The sequence below is a fragment of the Rhodnius prolixus genome, unplaced genomic scaffold, assembly GCF_049639745.1.
Source record: "Rhodnius prolixus isolate KJV_2025 unplaced genomic scaffold, Rpr scaffold_2, whole genome shotgun sequence".
NCBI lineage: Eukaryota > Metazoa > Arthropoda > Insecta > Hemiptera > Reduviidae > Rhodnius > Rhodnius prolixus.
In genome coordinates this window covers 4,496,128-4,518,001 of record NW_027411592.1, presented here as the reverse complement: position 1 = coordinate 4,518,001, position 21,874 = coordinate 4,496,128, and the positions used below count along the sequence as shown (strand labels likewise).

Below are 21,874 nucleotides of genomic sequence, written 5' to 3'. Positions count from 1 at the left end.
TTTGATCAATTCTATCCAGCTTCCAGCTAACGTATCTAAAGTGGGTACCAAAAAATGAAAGTGTGTGGAGTTAATCGAAAATGCAGTCTGCTTGTTCAATGAAGAAATAAACTCTTTATCGTGCTGCATTATCTAAAGCTAGATAATAATAGCTTCACTAGATAACTAGATAAAAAGAGATAACTTTACTTTTAGAGGAAAGGGAAATAAGAATTCTGAAAAGGGTCTCAAAGGAAGAAGTACATAAATATTCTTTTTCAGCCCAATATATCAGTCAGTGTCCGTCCATTTCATTCTATAAAGCGCACAAAGGGACTCATTAATATAGTATATTTTATTTTTTCAAAGGACTAAATTTTCATGACCAGATAAAAAGCATTTACTGCAAATCAAATTACAGATCTTGCTGTTGGTCTGATTAGTGTGTTGACAGACATTGTCTGGAGGATAACAATATCTTGGCACGCCGGCAATCTTGCTTGCAAGTTCATAAGATATTTACAGGTGAGAGTTTTTCTTCACTAAACTTATTTTTTGTATAACTGTACTTTTATTTATTTATTTACAAATACAACGATTTAATTTCGAGATTTTCATATTTGTCTATTGTTTCATCATTTAGTTACTATTTTACAAAAAAGAAAGTGAGTCTTCTTCATAATTTAATGATCTAAATCTTCCTAGACCTGGGTATCTTAAGCCTCGCATTCTCGGGATCGCGAAACCTAAAATGGAATCCTGTTTTAAGATGATATTCGTTCATACGCGCAGACGCGCGTTTAACGCGCAAGAAGTCTAATTTCACTCAGGAAAAAACAGGCTGTTAATGAGTATTTGCACTGCAAAGACATGCTGCTCATCGAAGAACCATTGGGCTAGTCCGTTGCATGTGGTTGAAGAAAACAAGGTTTCACCTCAAGTTCCTACAGCGTCTGAAATCACAGACAGATGTGGTGTTCCAAATGGTCCAAACTAACTAGATTTTTACAGTAATGCATGGTAAGAAGTGTTCTTGACGTTGGGCCTAGTTGAACTGATTTTCCAGAGTAGCTATTTCGACATATAAATAATTTTGTTTGAGCTCAATATCATCATTTAAGTTTGCTAGGAAAAGTTTAGTTCTGTGGATTCAAAATAGAATTATTTTTCCTTTTAAATTAAGCTTTTATTCTGGACCAGCGTGTTTAACTCCTCAATACTCAATCTACTGTAGGAACAATCATAGATTAGATTGCAATTCCATTTCCTATTGGCCTTCTTCTTGGTGAAAGGGAAAAATTGTGTTTATTAACTGTAAAGGTTAAGGGTTTCATGTTCTATAAAAACCTCATATCAGACTTTGGAATTGCCATTGTAGGAAATATTGTAAAAATAAAAAATGTGCGGGAGTTCAGGAAATTACTATAATGTTAGTCCTTCGCGTAACATAAAAAAAAAGTAAAACAAAAGCTTTAAATTGGATGGAATTTCAAGCAATTGTCAATCATTTGAAGATGATTTAGTCAACGTTATCCAAACTGTTGTACGCGCTCCCTAGGGACCCACACAAATGCAATGGAGCGAGCAGCTTTCATAAGAAATACATTTGTTAAGTAAAACCAGATTATAAATTTAATTAGACCGTAAAATAAGCAAGTTGAGAGAAATAGTCGGCATTTTAACTGTTACACTATAATAAATAGTCGTTCTTCTTAGAACTTAGCAAAATTCAGAAGATTTTTTTGTGATCCATTGAATTAATTGTAATAAGACCCCCCAAAACACAGGTACATGAAATTTTGAATTGGACGACAGACACCTCATTCTTATAAATCGGTTTACGCGTTTGTTGTTATCAAAAATAGGAACAAGAAGAACCATCATTTTTGAAAATGCCGTTTTTGTTCATTGTCAGCAACATTTTTCTTGAAATCAATTTGATCTGTGTTGAAAAAAATAGAAGTTATAATCGAGGATTTGCCCTTTATTTTTTTAAGAAAAAATTAAACTTTTGTAGGAAAAGTAGGTGGTTATAACACTTTTTCATGCAGGTTTTTGGCGATCATCCCTTATACAACCGTTCTATCAGACTGTTTTAATTATATTATTATATTAATTTTAATATAAGAATGTACATTAAAGTTAAACTTTAAAAAAATGCAGGACAATTACAATTTATGAAGAAAAAAGAAGGGGCGACGATACAGAAAGTTTAGAAACCAACCGTTATGTAATGAGTAAGCCTTAGATAGATAGATTCTACCGGGGGAATTGGCTGTTCAGCCTACGCCACCGCGACACCCCAAGGATCTATTGTGGCGAGTAAGCCTTAAGATATCTTTATTATTAAATGACGTTTTTGATCATCAGCTACAACCCTGAACTAGCTGTTCCTTCCCGTCAAAGTATATATGTTCCTCCCACCGATTTGCTGCCAGATCCACTAAATACTGAGGTGATTTCTTGTGTTTCTTATTCGCCCGCCGCTAACTTTTTGTCATAAATGCGGTATGTTTACAATCTCAGACTCGATTCCAGAGCAGGTACGCTTTTCTAAGTCACGCTGCCTTTTTATAGAAATATAAACTTCTATTTTTTCTAGCTAGAGACCAATATTAAAAAGCTCACTAAGGATGATTTATTTTAATTATTTTTTTGTGAGCTAAAACCTTAATTCAACAAAGATATAGAAAAATTGCCCTTTAAATGTGAAAAGTTAATATTTTTCTAGTATTTTTTATTTTTTCTAACCGCATTCTTATTAAAATTATTGAAATATGGACTTTGTATATCTGCCACACTTTAATGTGCTCTACTGTCGAACTTCAATGCCAATATATGTACTTATGATATCCGCAGAAGTAATTCATTACATTAATTTAAGGGTTTGAAATGGTTACTTAACAACAATTATTGTTATAATGGCTAACAAAACCGCAGGTGCTGGTTACTTATTCTTCCACTTATGTATTGGTTGCACTCAGTATAGACCGTTATGATGCCATCAAACATCCAATGAAGTTTACAGGAAGTTGTGAGTATTAAAACAATTTAGTTTTCTAAAATATAAAATGAGTCTATTAAAAGTATTTTAGTTTGCTTTCAAATAGGGTAAAGTTTTGCAATCTGTTGGTGTGCCTAGAACGTTATAAAGTACTCGGTTAGATAAAATATTTATTTTTTACAAATGGAAAAATACTAAAATGTAAATATTTACGAGGAAAGTAATAAGAAATAAGGACAATGGAGAAATGATTTTAAAGAAGACCGGCAGGACGAGACCTCCAATGCTGAAGTGAGTTAATAGAAAGTAATAGAAATAAAAAATGCAGAGAAAAAGCTTCGATTACTAGAGCAGATATTAACTGTTGTATATGTGAGTTGGCGGCATGTAGCTGCCCTTCTTATGTCAAGATTGAATGTGTTCATTAAGTAGTATTGCTGGCAGGCTTGGCGTACCAAGTGGAGGGTCAAAATCCCCCGAAAATATCTAAAAATTAAAGTAGAATTAGAAATTTGGGTGCCTCGATTTATCGTAACAAGCCTTTCTCGTTTCTTCAAAATCATTGCTACTTCTTCTTCATGATTTCCTTTCTTTAGCGTTCATATTTCTTTTCATAATCAGATATCTGTATAAGTCTTCCTTAAAAGCGGCTTAAAGCAGACTATATATTTCTTCTATTTACTCTGCTGGTGCATTGCATGTTAATTTTTAATCTACTATTAGGTTTCATGAGATTTTATGGTATTTATTATTAGATCTAATGATATTTTACGGTAATTTAGAAATCCTATGAAAGATCGTTTTGAAGGAGTTTATTTGTTTATTTATCAAAAATCCAGTTCTCCTTAATCACCACTACCGTAGAAGTAAACTGCTTCCCATTTTCTATTTCAATACAATCTGTTTTTTTTTCGTTTTTAGAGAAACCTTTTAGTATCAATTTTATATTTTTTTAGTTCTAATATCTCTAATAACTTGTTAAATGTTTAATAGCCAGATGGCAGATATTTCCTCTCCATTACTGTAATTGATTTTTAGAGCTTTCATAGTGTTTATTATTATAAATAAATAATAAATAAATTTATAATTATTGTTAATTATTTTTTCTTTTTCTTCTCATTTTGATGCTTCTGAGGATCTACCTTACGACGTCCATAACACTTTTTCTCCTAATTTTGTTCACATTCTTCATTGAAGTACGAGTACTAACTTTTGCTACCTTTTCATTTATATCTTTTTAAGAATCTTGTTCTAAGATTTCAGAAATATACTGCGATTCTTCATTTATAACTAATCGATTTTTTTATTATTATTATTTGGGTAGCAAGCAGGATTCTCTGAGATTATTTCCATACGCTGCCTAAAAATTCCTTATTATAAATAATCCTCGTCAACAAAAATATTAGTGCTTTCCAATTTTGCTGAATTCTGCAAATCTTTTTCTACTACAGTCCTCTGGGACACCACTGTCGTTCGTGTTTTTGTTCTACGTTTGCCAAGTCGTCCAACATAATTTACGTTATTTCTCTCCAGTTCGACAGATATCTTTTTCTTATTCGAATCTAAAAAAATATTTTCCAGTTCAGTGCTTTTTGCATCTGTTTTTGTAACCCAAAACACATTAGGTTATTTTCTCGTTATATAGATTTTCATCTTGTTTTATCATTATTTCCATCAATTCCTTACCTTCTTGTCCCAGCTACATACATATATTTCATTTTTCCTATTCGAATTTCAGCAATACTTAAATTAGTTATTGCTGATTCAATTGTTTCTTTTATTGTTCTTTAATATCCTTCCTAAAAATGTCCAAAAGTTTTACAATGCCATTTGCTATTATATCAGATTGGGAACTTAATTCAGTATAAGAATGGTCCAAAGTAATCAGCTCATCTGGTCAAAGAGTGAATATTAAGTTCTTAATGCAAATTAGGGTAAATGATATCATCAAATTAAATCAAAAATAATTATTTCACCCTTAACTGAGGTGAGCTAAAAAGTTGTCAGTGAATTTAAAGATATCTCTTCAGTCGACCAATTTAAGGTGCAATGGTTCGTTTCGTATTTAAGCGAGTGGTTGACAATAAATTTCCTCTCCACCATCTGAGGTTTACATCTGTAGCTCCTCCTTTGTTGGCTGCATGCTCCGGCATTTTGCTTCGTGAATACGATGGCGCTGCTATCTCTTTACTTTTTTGTCCCAAATGTTCGGCCACTCGACCAAGATTTACAACACTTATCAGAATATCACCCTGCCTTAAATTAAGGCCGTATTACAGGAAAGTTATGACAGTAGAATCGCTTATCGTCTCAGCAGCACAAGAGTGTGCAACTAGCTCTGACTGAAAATCGCTGCCAGTTTACTAGGCTTCCTGGAATATTAGTGAATCGTTAGTTTTGAATATACTTAGTCATTATTTATTTGTTTAATCGATATAATCAGTCCAAAATGTAAAGATTATTTTCCTGCTGAAATGAGGTAAAACTTAGGAAAGTACTTTAGATTCCGCGATATCAGACTAATAATGGTTAAATTATTCTACGAAGGTTGGCCAGATATTGTACGCCACTGTGGCCAAGAGGTGTATTTTGGTAACAGTAATTAATGGCAAAATTAATTACTGTGAGTAAATAATCGGTTATTCAACGGATAATAAACGGCTTAATTCAAGATAAATGATCAATTTATGTTAATCGTCAATCATTCGGCGACTCATATCGTGGCATGTTCCTTGTTTGTTCGGGCGCCACCACGAGGTGTACAGATTGAATGCCCCTCAGAATGCTGCATGATATGTACCTTTAAAGAGAAATAAAATAATGACAAGGATTTGCGCTCATATTTTATGTGATTTCTTCTTAATTTGTATGTACAAAATGTAGGATAAATTTCAGGGAGAAGAGCCAAAATGTTAGTAGCCCTAGCTTGGATCCTGAGTGCTGTCTTTTCCCTGCCAATACTGGTGCTCTATGAAGAGAAATTAGTACAAGGTAATCGCAGTTTACACTTAATTTCTATTATTGTACATCGCTGTGTAAAAATCAAGTTCAAAATCTAATTCTCTAATAATTAATGATCAATCACATATTTTATTATATTTATTTTCACTTCCTGCTAAAATTTTTGAAATTGTAGGTTTATCTGAAATGATAAGTTGAGTTTTGCTGATTATGAAAACTTTTTTTGTGGCGCTTGGTGAACAAAATTTCTCAACATTAAAAACCTTTATGACCAAATCAAAACATCACTTGCAGACCTACCTTTCATTACTTTATCGTTCATTTATAATTTAGAGTTCACCGTGATTAAATAACTCCTACTCTTATGCCAATTCACAATCTGTTCTTCAAATTGATCATTTTGCTGCAAAGAAGGGGCGGAAAGAGAAACCAGAACTGAATTTGCTGGTGTTAAGCTTACAAAGTGATGTTATATGAGTATAGACTTCGTTGTCTTCCGGTTCCAATATGCTCCTATTTTCAATGTTTTTTGAAAACTTATTGAGATACTAGTACCATAAGGGACCTTAAGCTGTTCCTTGGTCCCATGCACGAGTTAAATCTCCGACTGCTGGTGCTTTATTTTGAAATCATAAAGTAAATTATCAAATGTAACATTTTTGTTCAAATTATATTCTTCAATGGGATACATTTAATTTTCTTGTAATAATCAGAAAAAAGTGGTGTATTAGTTGAGAACTATTGAAATGTTCGTTCTAACTTTATGGACGATCCTAGAATGGAAGATAAAAATTGAAAGAGAATTTGAATATTTAGATTGGAAGAAGTGTTTTTTGAAAAAAATATATACAATAATAATCCATTTGCCTCCTACAACTGCATATTTTCCCAGGAATTGCCAAATGTGTGCAGGTCACCTTCAGTGTTGGATCGAACTTGCCGAACCGTGGCAGTGGCAAGTGTATATGACTGTGGTCAGTGTCGTCTTGTTCTTGATACCAGCACTAATTATCTCTGCTTGCTACGCCATCATTGTATCTACAATATGGAGCAAAAGCGGCCGCCTCATTATGATCAAGCCAAATAACGGTCAGTCATTCAACTACATTTCAAGATCTTTTAATGTCATAATTTTTAGAAAATTTGTTTTTTTATTATTGATTAATGTAAATCAAATTACTGTAATTTTTCTCATCCTCGGTTCGTTAAAAAAAATGCAGTTTAACGAAATATATGTAAGATTCAATGGGACTGGCGTCAGGCCTAAAGCACCAGAGGATCTGTTAAGCTTTTCTCCGCTGCCGTCTCTTTGATGGAGTCTGAAAACAGGAGAAAGGCCTAAAGGTTGTGGTTTTTCCTTTTCCAAAACAAGAACTCTCAGCCTATCCCATCACTTTGGCACAATAAGTGTGTTGCTATTTATTTCGTTTGAGTTTGAAGTAGCCTCAATGAAATGAATAGTTTTCAAATGAATTAGTTATTCATTTCTTTCTCAAATTATGGAAAGCGCCACTTTTGAAATATTGATAATCTTAGGCGGTTCTTTTTATAAATTTTAACTTGGAAAATTTAGGACCTTCGAATACTTTATCAACTGGAATTTTTAGTAAAATTTTAAATGGAATCACTCACTGTAAGAAATATTTCTGTTGCAACTAAGCTAAGTTCGTCGGTTTCCATTAATTTTAAAACTGGTTCTAAACAAGAAAAACTGGCTAATGAATAAATATTTTCTCTAATTAAATTACTACAAACTTCTTTTAACCGTCGACCTCGAGGCACCATACTCTCTGCTATAGAGGTAAAACTGTTAAAGAAATGTAATTTACCTTTCCAACCAAGATTAAATTTGAAATTCTGTAATTTATTGTTATTTTATTTTAATTTTAGAATTTATTTCTGTTTCTTTCATAATGTTATCAAATGCAGGGTTTGTTAACGAAAAAGTTAGAATGGATCAAGATACAAGAAGAGCCAGCTCTAGGGGATTAATTCCGAGAGCTAAAGTCAAAACTATCAAAATGACTTTTGTCATTGTGTTTGGTAAGTTGTTCAACTAACTTAGGTAGTAATTTTCTTTAAGAACAATTATGTTTCCTTATTTCTTTCTCTTTCGCAATCATCACGGACAGTTGGCGCTCCTAATCGCACTGTTGGAATGAATGTGACAATTACACCATTGAGTTTAATTTGATAACTGTGAAATTAATTTCATAAATCTTAGTAGGAGTGTTATTGTTAATGAATTTTAAGAGAGCTAATTAGAATTTGATATAAAAAGAGACCAGGGATAACATGGAGAATTTCAGAAGCTGGTATAAAGGGTTAATGCATATCTTTATCAAATATGTCTAAGCGTATTATATTCTTCAAAATGGTAATTTTTTTAAACTACTAAATTATGAATACTTTGCTTGATGGCGCTCCACATTGTCTATTAAACTCTAACGATTGATGTATAGTGTGAACATATGGACTAGAGCTGTGGAGTTCAGCCAAACCTTCTAACATAGTATAGTACAAACATTCAAATCAAAACTACTCCGACAGATAGTTGACGCTCCTTTCTACGTGACTAACCTTACTCGTCACAACGGCCACAACATCCCATTCGTACAACTTGCCAAGACGAAATAGAACAAGTTCCAAACCACTCTCTCTCATTGCTCTAATCTATTTGTACAGTCTCTCGCCTCTTTTGTCATTCCAGACAATCCACAACGCCGACTGAATCGCCGGTGGTCTTGAGGTCTGAAGAATATCATCGATATCCTGTTGTACCGCTGGGTAGTGTCTCTACTCCCGCTCTTCACGCACCTACATTTCTTCATTTATATTTACTTATAGTATATATTATATACAGGGTGACCAGAGTTATATGCTCCACCCACTTTTTTTTTTAACGGCGGGAAATTTCGAAAAAATAAAAAACGCATTTAATCATTTTTAGTCTAGTTTATTTTCAGTGATTGACCCGTTTAATTTAAAAGTAAAGAAAGAAAAGTACATTATTTTCATGTGATATCTTGGACTCGGTTACCTTCGGGAGTTCTTCCTTGTCGATTTTTTCGGACCACCAGTTTTCCCAAAAAAGGCATTAAGGCAGATCTCAAATACAAAAAATTCCAGTGACAAAATTATGGAGTTGAACTAGTAAAAAATGGGTTAAGTTACACGCTATAAGCAATGATAATGTCGACTATGTGAAAAATTAAATGAAATATCTATATATTGGTATTGTGATAATAAAAGATCATGTTTATTCCTAATACTAATTTTTAATGATTTCAAAAAGCATCTTACTTTAAATATGCGCAAGGAGTTCGGATAGTGATGCGTACTGTCAAAAAAACAATGAAATAATGTTCATTCCACTTGTCTTTATCGTAGAGAAAAAGACATATTCTTTTATTTGTTTTCATTCATTTTTCTTTTAATCAATAGATCATAATCATTAACCTAAAAAATGTAACATTTTCTCATGAAATTAACCTGCATAAATTTACACAATATAAACCAATTAATAAATATAATAATCAATTTTTATGTATATATCTTTATTAAACCATTTTAAATGAATAATTTAGCAATGAAAAAATAATAATTGGTATACTTGCCTCATTCAGGTAGTTTTTCTTTTGACTAAAATAAATTAAACTAATTATTTCATACTATATTTTTATTTCATGCAGTTTCTGGAAGTTTTTGGATGGAACAGAGTCATTCCAAGTTTTGCCTTGGACTGCCCTTTAAGCTCAGGCTCACAGAAGAACCTATTGTGCAGAGAGTAAAGAAATTAACTGTTCTTTTTAGAGCTTGGAAGATTAATTGCCTATTCTGAGCTTAGCCGCCTTAAGAAATATTTCTTCAATAAGAGTCTTGCAGTTGAGGCGGTTAATGAGAAATTGCGATGACTTTTAAGTTAAGCAGGGCTTTTCGTGGAATGAGACTATCATCTTATAAGAGAAGTTGCTAAATAGTGCGTTAAATAATTTTAATAGTGCGTTGAAATAAAGCGTACTTGATCCGGGATAAAATTAAGAAGAATAAGTAGTAAGTTGAGGGAAGAACATCTCTGAGGTCGGTTCTCATGGTTAAGCCATGTTCCTTAGAAAAGTTACATAACTGATAGTGGAAAATATTTGGAGGACACTCGGGTCGTTTAGGGAAAAGCTGGTGGCAGATAACAAGATGTAGAATCGCCCCTTTAAGGGACGAGGAAGGAGGGTGCAGACCTACAAGAAAAGAAGAATGCCAGTTGCAAATTGTTTTGGCACATAATTAATTTTTCATACAATACAAGGACCCTATTATAAAAGAACAATTTAAATCGTTTCTTCCAAGTGTTGGAAAGTATCCCAACTCAGGCGAGACAACATTCTAAAACCGTTAGATGCCTGTTTTTGACAGCTTTTATTGAATTTTATATCTATACATGTAATTCTTTATCATGAGATTTAATTAAAAGTATTAATTGTATTTGATTTTTAATTAAAAATTATTAATTTAAAGAGGAAAAGTACAAAATGACATCTAATTACATTCTCATTGAATTCATCAGGAACATAGTATGACGAAGTATTTTATTTATTTATTGTTTTAATTCGTCTTCATCAACCTCGGGAAAAAACCGTAGAATGCACATTTCATGAATCACTTGCTGTAGGTGGTTGTAAGTTTTGTTGGTATTTTTAGGTCCTGTTTATTACATCTTTTATGTATTTCTTGGTACAGGTAAATAATACACATGTAAATCCTGGAAGATGATATGTATTCCTTTAAAAAGGTAAATGTAAACTTAACAAAACACACACGTTTTTCTTTTTCTTCTCTCCACATAACCATACTGTCCACTCCCCTCCTCCTCAATCGATCTCTATATCATATCGATATCAAATATACCACATCTCTTCCTTCTTTAACAATTCAAAACAAGATAATGATAGGAGGAGTATAAGAGAAAAGTAATGTTGAAAAACAAGAAGATACATAAATGATACAAACATACACATTTACTTTAGAGATTTAACCTTTCAACCTTCTTCTGGGTCCTTTTGGAACGTCGCAGCTCTGCAGGGACAACTGGAGAATTCGTACGGGTCGCTTCACGTTCCGGATGATGCGTAGGAGCCGGGCTGGGTGGACTGGCTGGTGGTGTTTCTCTGGTCTCCCTTGGCATGTCTTGATCTGTCAGACTAACTGGAGGGCTCCCATCGGTTAGTCCTGAAGGTTGCGTAGCTATGTATCTCGAAGAATTTATAGTCTCTTTATCGGCCACAACGAAAGACTGGCCACAGGGCCGTATTTGATCGATGTGGCGTCTCAGTAAGTGCCCATTTACATCGATAGTATAGTGAAGACAGCCATCCTTGTTTACCAACCGTTCCGAAGGTCCACTTCTTATTTGGTGAATTATAGTTGCGGACGGCTACTCTTTGTCCTTATAGGAACCTCTTTGACCTATCGGAAAATACGACGTTATCCTTTCTCATTTTGTCAACTACATCTTTTATCGGGTCTGGTTTTAGGATATCCAATCGTGACCTAATCTCACGGTTGAGGAAACGTTTCGCGGGCGATTCGCCTGTTGTGATATTTGGGGATCGGCGATATGAGAAAAGGAAGGTGTTTAGGCGGTGTTGTAAGGTTCCTGGTAGATCCCTTAGGGTCCTTAGGCCCTGTTTCAAAGTGTGAACGTAACGTTCGGCTTGCCCATTTGAAGCTGGATGAAAAGGAGCACTCGTAATATGTTTTATTCCATATAATCTTACGAAATTTTGGAAGTCTAGGCTAGTGAAGGCGGACCCGTTGTCTGAAACTAGGGTTCTTGGAAGTCCATATCTGGCGAAAAGCGATTGAAGTATTGAGATGGTGGCTTGAGATGTTGTTGATGACACGATAAAGACTTCTAGCCATTTGGAGTGAGCGTCTACTACCAAAAGGAAGGTATGTCCCAAGAAGGGACCCGCGAAGTTTATATGTATGCGCTCCCACGGATGGGATGGATATTCCCAGTAATGTGTATTTACTTTGGCGGGTTCTTTCTGGACTAAGGCACAGTCCTTGCAGTTGTAGCACAGTTGTTCAATGTCTTTGTCGATATTTGGCCAGTAGACAACTGAGCGGGCTAATGCCTTCATCTTCACAATACCAATATGTCCTAAATGGAGCTCTTCTAACACCTTGGTTCGGTACCTTGTTGGGACATATACCCTAATGCCATAGAAAATGCAGCCACTTTGGATGGAGAAATTATAGTTGTTTGGTCCGACTGGGATTCCTATTTTTAGTTTTTCATATAAGTCCTTCAGGTCTTTATCTTATATTGTTGCCTTCTGGATGTCCTTATGTGTAATTGGTAATATGTTGATCTGCTCGAGATTAAATACTGTAGTATCCTCTATTTTGTTAAAACAGTCCTGTTGTAGGTCCTGTAGGTCCCTGGATGTTAGCGGAAGCCTTGATAAAAGGTCCGCGTTCCCATGTTGTTCGGACCTTCTATAACGTATGTCAAAATCAAACATTTGAAGATACAGGGAATAGCGTGACAGTCTCGTAGCGCTGAGTACAGGTAGCTTTTGGTTGTTCCCAAAAATTTGTATAAGTGGTCTATGATCCGTTATTAGGGTGAACTTCCTGCCATATAGGTAACAAAAAAACTTTTCAACTCCCCAACGAATGGCCAATGCTTCCTTGTCTATTTGGGAGTAGTTTTTTCGCTGCTGTTCAGTGTCCTTGAGGCAAACGCTATGGGTCGCTCTACACTGTCTATGGGGTGTGCAAGTACCGCGCAAATCCCTACAGGGGAAGCATCAACCGAGAGTAGTAGAGGTAATTTCGGGTTGTAATGTACCAGAACTCTTTCTGAAGCGATTTCTTCTTTGACTTTTTCGAAGGCATCGGAATGTATTTTTGTCCATTTGAATGGTACGCTCGAGCGGGTTAACTCGTATAGTGGCTCGGCCAATGTAGAGAGTCTTTCACAAAACCGTGCGTAAAATTTTACCATTCCCATAAAGGATTTCACTTCTTTAACCGTGGAAGGTATTCTACATTTTAAAATGGCGTCCACCATTTCAGATGTCTTTTTGATACCTTCGGTGCATATTGTGTGTCCCAGGAATTTTACTTCCTTCTGCAGAAATTTGCATTTAGTTGCGTTGATATTAATTCCGTGTTCTGTAAGTCTTTTGAAGAGTTCTTCTAATCTCGCTAAGTGTTCTTGGGTAGATTCACCCGTGACAATTGTGTCATCATGTACCACGCATACCCCTGGAATATCCTTAACGACGCTTTCTATGTACCTTTGCCAAACTGCAGGTGCTGAACTGACTCCATAGAGGAGACGATGTACATTGTAAAGTCCCTTGTGAGTATTGATCGTAAGTATTTTAGAAGAATCTTCTGTTACAGGGATATGTAGAAACGCAGTTGTTACATCCAGAGTTGAGAACAATTTTCCTCCATTTAGTTTCACAAAAACCCCTTCGTAACCAGGGAAGGGATGTTGCGGAACTGTAATCTGGGGATTTACCGTACTACTGTAGTCTGCGCAAAGGCGGATATCACCATTTGGTTTCCGCACTGGCACTACTGGAGTTGCCCATTCTGAAAATGTGGTCTTGCTGATTACACCTTCGTCTTCAAGGCGTTGTAACTCCTTTTCTACACTTGGCAACAAAGTGAATGGAACAGGTCGAGCTCGTTTGAAGACTGGCCTTGCGTCATTCTTTAAACTAATGTTATAATTATAATTTTTAACAGGCTTAACACTACTTCCAAATAATGAATCGTACTTATTCAAGAGTTCGTTCACGGTTGCATCAATTTGAATATTATTGACATTCGCGTCGCAGTTATTGATTGGCAATATGTTTAGTTGTCGGATCCAATCCCGGCCCATTATAGGAGAATAATCCTCTTGAACAACGAATAATTTTAATGTTTATGTAGTTCCTTTATGTTGTACCTTGACGGCGGTCTCGCCCAGTGGTCTTATGACTTCCTTATTGTAGCTTCTAAAGGTTATAGCTGTTGGGTTAAGCTTGCCACTGCCTAAACTAGGTATCGTCTTAAAACTTTTATTGCTTAAGATTGTTGCCGCTGAACCAGTATCTAGTTCAATTTGGATCCTTTTGTCATTTATAAGGATAGGTAATATCACAGGGGATAAATCTGGGTGATGAAGGGCGTATATTGGTAGTGGTTCTTCGAACTCCGTGGATGATGATTCTTCGTTTTTCTCACATTGCACTTTGATTTCTTTCACATCTCGCTGACGTCGGAAGCAGACTTCTAATATATGGTTAGGTGTTTTACAATAAGTGCAAAACAAATTTTTTGCCTGACAAGTCCTGGCCACGTGATTTTCCTTACCACATCGAAGGCATCGCATAAGGTTTCTAGGAGCAACTCCTTTTTGTGTTCTTATCTTCCCTTGATTGGGTGAACGGAATATGAATTTAGGACTCTGAAATTCTCTTGTAGGGTTTATTTCAGTTTTGTTCACTGCTGCCTCCTCATGTTGTAAAATTTCATTCGTACCGAGCGTTGCCTTTTCAATTGCCAGAGCGATTTGGAGTGTTTTTTCTAACAAAATGTCATCTTCTTCGAAGAGTCTATCTAATATGTTTTTTGATTTTAAGCCACTTACAAATACATCTCTTAGCATTGTATTTAACATCGTATCATTGTATTTACATGGTGTGACCAGTTTGCGTAATTCTGCCATGTAGCGGGGAACTGATTCTCCTTCTTGTTGCTTTCTATTTAGGAAGGCATGACGTGCAGGAATAATCAGTGGTTTTGGGTTCAAGTGGTCTTGTAAAGTTTTAGCAATCTCACTGAAACTCTTGGTAGTGTAGTCATGCGGGTATAGTAAATTTTTTAATAAGGTAAATAATTTTGGCCCGATTAATGATATGAGGCACGCATCTCTCTTTTCTTCAGGCACCACTTGAACTTCAAAACACGCGGAAAGTCTCTCAATATATGTGTCGAAGTCTTCCGCTGTTTCATCGTAGCGATCGAATGTAATTCCAGATATTCCTTTATTTGGTGACTCATTTTGTTTTAATAATGTACATTGTTGTTGTACGGTTTCTAATAGGGAACGTACCATAATCTGTAGTTCTTGGATTTCTGACATTCTGTTGTAAGCTATTAAGGTTAATAGAATAGTTAGAAAAACAACGTAACCTGATAAATCCTGTAGTTTTTCTTCTTTTTTTTTCCTTTTTGTACGGTCCTACCGACTGCGCCAGTTTTATGTATTTCTTGGAACAGGTAAATAATACACATGTAAATCCTGGAAGATGATATGTACTCCTTTAAAAAGGTAAATGTAAACTTAACAAAACACACACGTTTTTCTTTTTCTTCTCTCCACATAACCATACTGTCCACTCCCCTCCTCCTCAATCGATCTCTATATCATATCGATATCAAATATACCACAACATCAGGCATAAATTTAAAAATACACTAAAATGTCTTCAAATGCAGGAAGCAAAAAATTGAAAAATTTGCCAATTTACTCTCAGTCGCTAACAATTGTTTACAGCAATCGAACGTAAAGAAGAACTGACAATATTAGCGCAGACTTTGTGAATTGTGGAATACTGATTTAATATTATTTTAGAGTGATTGTTTGGTCTTCGACCAATTGATAAGACTTTTCTTGGGAATATTGAAGAGCTGTCAATAAAATTTTTGGACCATTTTTTTTTATAACGACGTTTCGGCAAATTAATTGCCTTCCTCAGAGTTTGTACAAAGGAATAATAAAACATTATTGTAAAACCAAATTGAAGTAAAAAATAAATAAAAAAGTCGTGGAAAATTTAAAATTACCGAAATAATAATAGTAAAAATAAAATGACAATTTTAAAAAATATTTTGAGTTGACTTACGACATAAATTTGTAGAGTTATGTGATCAACTATATCATCATAACTGTTGAGGATTCATGGAAAAGCGGATTTATATAGTGGTAAGGGAAGGATGAAAACAATATGGCTGGGAAAACCTTAGGTATGTGGTAATACTTAAGTTACGGCTGGAAAGATGTTGTATACATTTAAAAGGTTGTTGGTGTCTGACCTAAAATTAATGGATGTTTTTTGTTGTTTAATATGAATCATTTCTAGTATGTTACGTTTGTTTCAGTTGGTGTTCGTTGCAAGTGTGGAAGTGTCAAAGTCCAAATTGTATTGCAAGTTTAGTGAGAGCAGATAAGGTATCGTTAGGTTTCTTTGTCTTGTAGTGCATATTACGTCTGAGCGTAACATTTTTGGTGAATGGACTTTTAATTTTGTGTACAGTGTATGTAAGGTGTTGGAGTTCTTAAACACTGTAGTAATATTGTGATTTTTGAATATTAAAGTTATTTTTCAGAAAGGCCGTGGCTGTAGGGCTGTAGGAATTGAAATATTCTTTGTTGATCGAGGATGAGATTGCGAAGTAGAATGTTGTACTGAGATATCATGCCAGTGAGAGAGAGTTGATGAGGTGACTTGGTTCAGTATTTTTCTATTATGTGTGGAGGAGAACTATTTGAGGATAAATTGTGAGAATGTAGATGTGTCCGGTATTGAGAGATATGTGGACGACAAACTGAGACAATTGAGGACTAACCAATGTTCATATGGTGCAGACAAAATCGATCTTCCGCCATCCTAAAAAAAGCTACGACCTCTCTCTCTGGCAAATTTAGAAAGATTACCTATGCTTTCGCTCAGTGATTCTCACTTTACCCATTTTAAGAGAGATGCTAACAGGCTAACTCACCTTATCTTGGAACTATTTTCATTAGTAGCGAACAAGTTCCCATAATCTATAATTGACTCAATAGACTAGAATAGACTTAGACTGAGGACTAATGAGCAAACTCCTTCATAGCAAAAACTCTTCGACCTCCACTAAGACATAATATAAAATCATTGGAAATATGTCGTCAGGACAACCTAACGTCTAAAAATATGTGTAATTTAGAAGTGAACTTAACAAACGATTGTATATGGGCTTGAATGTGTCATATTTAAATCATCTTCTTCACATCAGCAGAAAAACCTTATAATTGATTTTAAGAAATATTTAACAAATTGCTTTTGCTTGCTAAACTGATCAAGCCCCCACTAAATCAGAGGTTTCATTGAAAATGAACGTGTGGTCCTGAAAAGTGAGCAGTAAATGAAGTTAAATTTCTTTCAGCTTTTTTCAAAACTTTCGCAAATGCTTCATTTCTATTTTGGTATAAGTTTCATTCAGTATTTGTGACATATTTGCTGCAAGATCTTGATAATTAGTATTAATAATAATAATCAATTATGAATTTCCTTATTTTTACAGTATTTATTGTATGCTGGTCACCATACTTCATATTTGACTTGTTGCAAGTTTATGGATATGTTCCAACAACTCAGACTAATATTGCAGTTGCATCATTCGTACAAAGTCTAGCTCCTCTGAATTCAGCCGCCAATCCACTTATCTATTGTCTCTTTTCTACAAGGATATGCAGAGGCATAAGGTTTGTGTTAGAATTAATTAAAAATAAATTGAAGTAAAAACAAGTGTAAAAATCATTCTGGGCTTTCTTTAGTAAAGTTCATTGTTGCAAGAGGTAATTTCTTCGAGGTTTGTTTAATTTTTCATAGAATTTCAGTTGCGCTTCACGACAAAATGAGCCAAAAATCTTGGAAACTTGAGTTATATAGTTAAAAAAAAAAAAAAAAAAAAGGCCCAGTTCAATTGCGGTTCTTGATGAGTGGCTGAGAGGCGAGGGTAACATGTGATGGGAAGTCTGAAACGGATCACTGACGATTCGTAGATACAGCATCGTTTAATAGCTGTTGCAATGCGTGAGAGAAGAACTACCTTCAGATACTCATTGTTTTATTTATTTATTAAATGAACTCAACTGACTTTTGCAATGAACAAAAAACAAAATGAATTAGCTACTATACTTGCAGCAAAATTAGCAGAATAAAGTAACTAGATAATTTTATAAATTGTTTTTCCGCTGTACGATATATATTTTTATTATTATTTTTTTTTTTTTTTCTTTATTTACTTACGTACATCAAAAGAAAGCAAAAAAGCCATCATAGTTGAAGTCATCCAATCAGATCACTTGAATCTATAACAAACAAAAAACTGTACAGCCAGAATTAATTACAAAATTCAAGAAGTTTTTTCGCCTTTTTATAAATATTCAAATTCAAATCTTTTTATCCGATGCAAAAACTCGTCCAGCTTATACCCAAAAAGTACAATTTATACTTTTCAATTTAAACGTTAAACGATGTATACACTTTAAAAACTGTTCGTTTACTTACCCTTTTTCATTTTATGAAGAGGATTGTGAAAAAATTAGAAATTATCAGGTTGTAGATTATCTACAGGAGTAATTCGTAGAATAAACACGTTTAGAAAAAATTAGAGCGAAAGCAAAAAGAGGGTGGTGGAAGCTGATTAGAGAGTAGATCGGGGCAGTCAATGAGGTCGTTAATTTTTTTTTAAAAAAAAAATATGTGACTTCGGAGTTTCTGGGTCTTATTTCCTGCGATTCAATGCCAAGGTGAAAAATTGTCTACGGCACAATTCCTCTATGGAAACCTTAATTTGTAGCCAACGAATCTTATGAATTTAATTTAGACCTTTCAGTTTCTGTCTATGTATTTAGCATAGTGCCCCAAACTACAGAGTAATAATCTACAAAAAGTGAAATAGAGAGAAAAAGGATTTAAATAATTTGTAGCAACGAATTGTTTGTATTGCTTAACCAAATCAATTATGCAAAACTGGGGCACTGATGATTTCGAACTCAAGTGAGATTAGTTTAGATTATTTATAGAGTTTGTATTTGTAGTTCAAACTCAATTTATATCTTGGATTGTAGTTCACACATTTTGTACTTCACATAACACTATTATATGCCACGCTTTTTGTATTTTTATTTAAATTTTTAAAGACAGGGATTCTTTCTCCGAACTTCGTGTACGGCGACGAATCTGAGCACATTAACGACTTCATCTCAGATACTTTTTTCTGAGAAAATTTATTTTAGTGATTTCTTGGAGGATTTGTTGGCGTTTAATATGCCATTTCTGTGCACCTTTAGAGTTAATGGAGATCACACTTGTTGCTAAAGTCTCAAAGAGAATGTGTTTCAACAAATAAGAACTATAGTAGGAGAAAGTAATGTGAATATTCACGCAAATTATTTCCTTTTATCTATTTTTAGTAATACTTGCTTTTCTGTCTGAACAGAAAACTTCCACCATTTTCCTGGTTAATAAATCGATGTTGTCCTAACCTCGGCCAAGACTCTTGCCTTGGCTATTCTGGTGGTGACTTCAGCTCTACTTTGACATCCTCTGTGACTACAAGCCATTCAATCCGGCGCAATCCAGGTTCACATCTGTCTAGAACTTCGTTAAGACGTTCAGGACATCATCATGTCACATTGTTGTGAAGAATTAAATTTTTTAAAATCTCAACGAAGAAGGAGAAGAAAAGGAAGCGATGCTCAATTGGCCCTACAATCTATTATTTTGTTTTAACAAACTTAGTCATCGTTCATTGTGAGTTTTCTATTTTTTGTTTAGATTTTAAACAATTCCAAACTTCTTATTTTATTCAATTTTATTAATTTATTTGTTTTTAAAACAATCTCATGTCCATCTTTAAGGTTCACAGTTTTCAGTAACTCGTTTTTTTTTCTCACTGCCAGTAAAACTGGCTACTCGAGCAGTACTACATAATACGCTCTCATCTTCATGAAATATCTCTCATCTTATATGAATTTTTATTTGTAAATTGTTTCCTTATGATAATTTTCTTTTGTTTAAAAAGAAGTATTTTCGTACAATACCTTAACGATTTGACCAAAAAATGGTAACTTTCTAAAACTTTTTTTTATAAACGATTTAATTACTTTGGTTAAAGTTTGAAACAAAAAATGGTGTCACTAGCACATTTCACAAAGTGCGCTCAATTTTTATTTATTTGATAAAAGAAAAAAACTTTATTTTTATAAAAAACAAAATTTTAGTTTGGTCTTTTAAGTGAATTGCTCCTCAGCCAAAGTACTATTAAACTTCACAAATTCTTTTTATTCGCATCGAAAATTATGGTCATTTTTCGCATTATATTATTTTTATAAAATTAATAGTGAAACATTGTAAATTAATTATTATTCTCGTTTAAGAGTATACTTTTGTGGGGGAAAATAAAAAGCAAACATTTTTATACTGTTTCAAATGTTTTTGTAAACTTAGCTGTAACTTTAATAAATTGTTTGAATAAATTTTCCTTTTGGCAGTAAAACGGGACACAAATTCCTATCTCAGTTCATTGATAGTTTTCCATTGTAAAAATCTAGTCTGATAACTCATACGGCTTTCTCTTATTACTTTTTGGGAAGTTCTCTTCAATCATTATAGTAATGGGACATAGTGCATAGTACAGTGCATCAAAGCACTGTAACCATTGCACTTATTAAAAATTTGGTTGTTTCTCAGTGGTAGATAATATCTTTTATTTTAGCCGTCATTGCTCGCACATTTATTGTCTCCCTGACTGGTTTCGGAGTATCATCCATTAAGAGAGGTAGATTAACCAATTCGGAGGAGATTTAGACTTCACTTATGATTCGAGCTAGACTTGCTGACTCTGAGGAAGACACAACTTGTTTTTCACTCAGTGTTCCCCTTTACGGAAAAGAGAAATCCATCCTTTCATATTTAGCCTACAAGTCCCTCAACAGACTCTAATTACACAAGAACCGGGAAAATAGTTCTAACTAGTGGGTGTCACAATGGGCTGTTTACTGATGCAGTAAATAACCTAATCCTCTGAGTACGAAAAAGTGTTTTTCACATTACTCAAAATGAAAAATTACAGAAATGTCAAATTTTACATTTCGTCCCAGCGACAGTAATATTTTTATCAAAATTGGCCAACTAAAAGAACTTCATTGAATTTTTTTTTTTTTAATGTTTTATCAATTTGAATATGTTGTGTAAAATGGAAGTAAGCCATTTTAGAAAATGGAAACTTAATTACTATTAAAGTAAAAGAGAATGTATGAGTTTTTTTAACCTTAGGATTATGCTCATTATGCTGTGAATCTTGGAAATTTTTTAATATTTTGGCATATTCACTCTTAGTACAAAAGAAAATACTATTCGTTGCTAAAAATTTATTTTTATGTGTAGAAAATAAATAAAATCATATTAGCATGATTACAATTATTTAATTTACTACTAATGGTAGATATTCAGAATTGTATAGAAATAAAAATATGTTCAAATATTATTATTATTATTTTCACAAGTTAGGGTGAATGTAAATAGCCCTGTTTCTATCAGTATTCCAAACATCTTTATGTCATTGATCTAGTCTCAAACTTAAGTTCTACTAGCATTGTTTATTTTAAAAATAAACAAATGAGTTAGTATAAATAGCATTATAGATATTTTAAATAAATATTTTAACAATAATTTTTGAGTAATTTATTTTTTTAATTTGAATTACATTCACACTATCCTCTTCAATACTAAACAAGTAAGCAGCATCAACAAGCGAAGCAAATAATTTGACTAATTTCTTTTCTAGCCTTCCCGTCGGATAAATTTGCAATAATGAAACTATAGAGTCATTAAACTCTTGAGTACTGCAGTAGCTATAGGTGAGATGATTTGTTGCAACTTTTAGTACGTGTCAACTCTAATTTAAAGAAAAGAAATAATGACTAGGACTTATCTAGAGTTTAAGCTTCAATATTACTAGGCCAAGATTGGTTATTTTAAAATAGCTACAGATAGTAATAGTTACAAAGGCGGACCAGTAAATGGGAAATCTCCCATAAAAATTTTCCTCAGCAGCAGATGATACAGTATCTATCCGTCGAAACAGCTGCTGAAG

The 21,874-nt window shown here is 33.9% G+C and overlaps 1 protein-coding gene across 1 annotated transcript in view; it reads left to right on the top strand.

Annotated features, from left to right (window-relative positions):
• LOC141448763 (cardioacceleratory peptide receptor-like) overlaps nt 1-21,450 on the top strand; it is a 54,468-nt gene extending 33,018 nt beyond the window's left edge. The window contains exons 4-10 of the mRNA XM_074117360.1: nt 401-504; nt 2,920-3,013; nt 5,879-5,974; nt 6,857-7,033; nt 7,874-7,987; nt 17,294-17,474; nt 19,217-21,450. Of these exons, the coding sequence (XP_073973461.1) occupies nt 401-504; nt 2,920-3,013; nt 5,879-5,974; nt 6,857-7,033; nt 7,874-7,987; nt 17,294-17,474; nt 19,217-19,421 (971 nt within the window). The 3' untranslated portion in view covers nt 19,422-21,450. The remainder of the gene's footprint in view (nt 1-400; nt 505-2,919; nt 3,014-5,878; nt 5,975-6,856; nt 7,034-7,873; nt 7,988-17,293; nt 17,475-19,216) is intronic.
• Nucleotides 21,451-21,874: the final 424 nt, after the last annotated feature.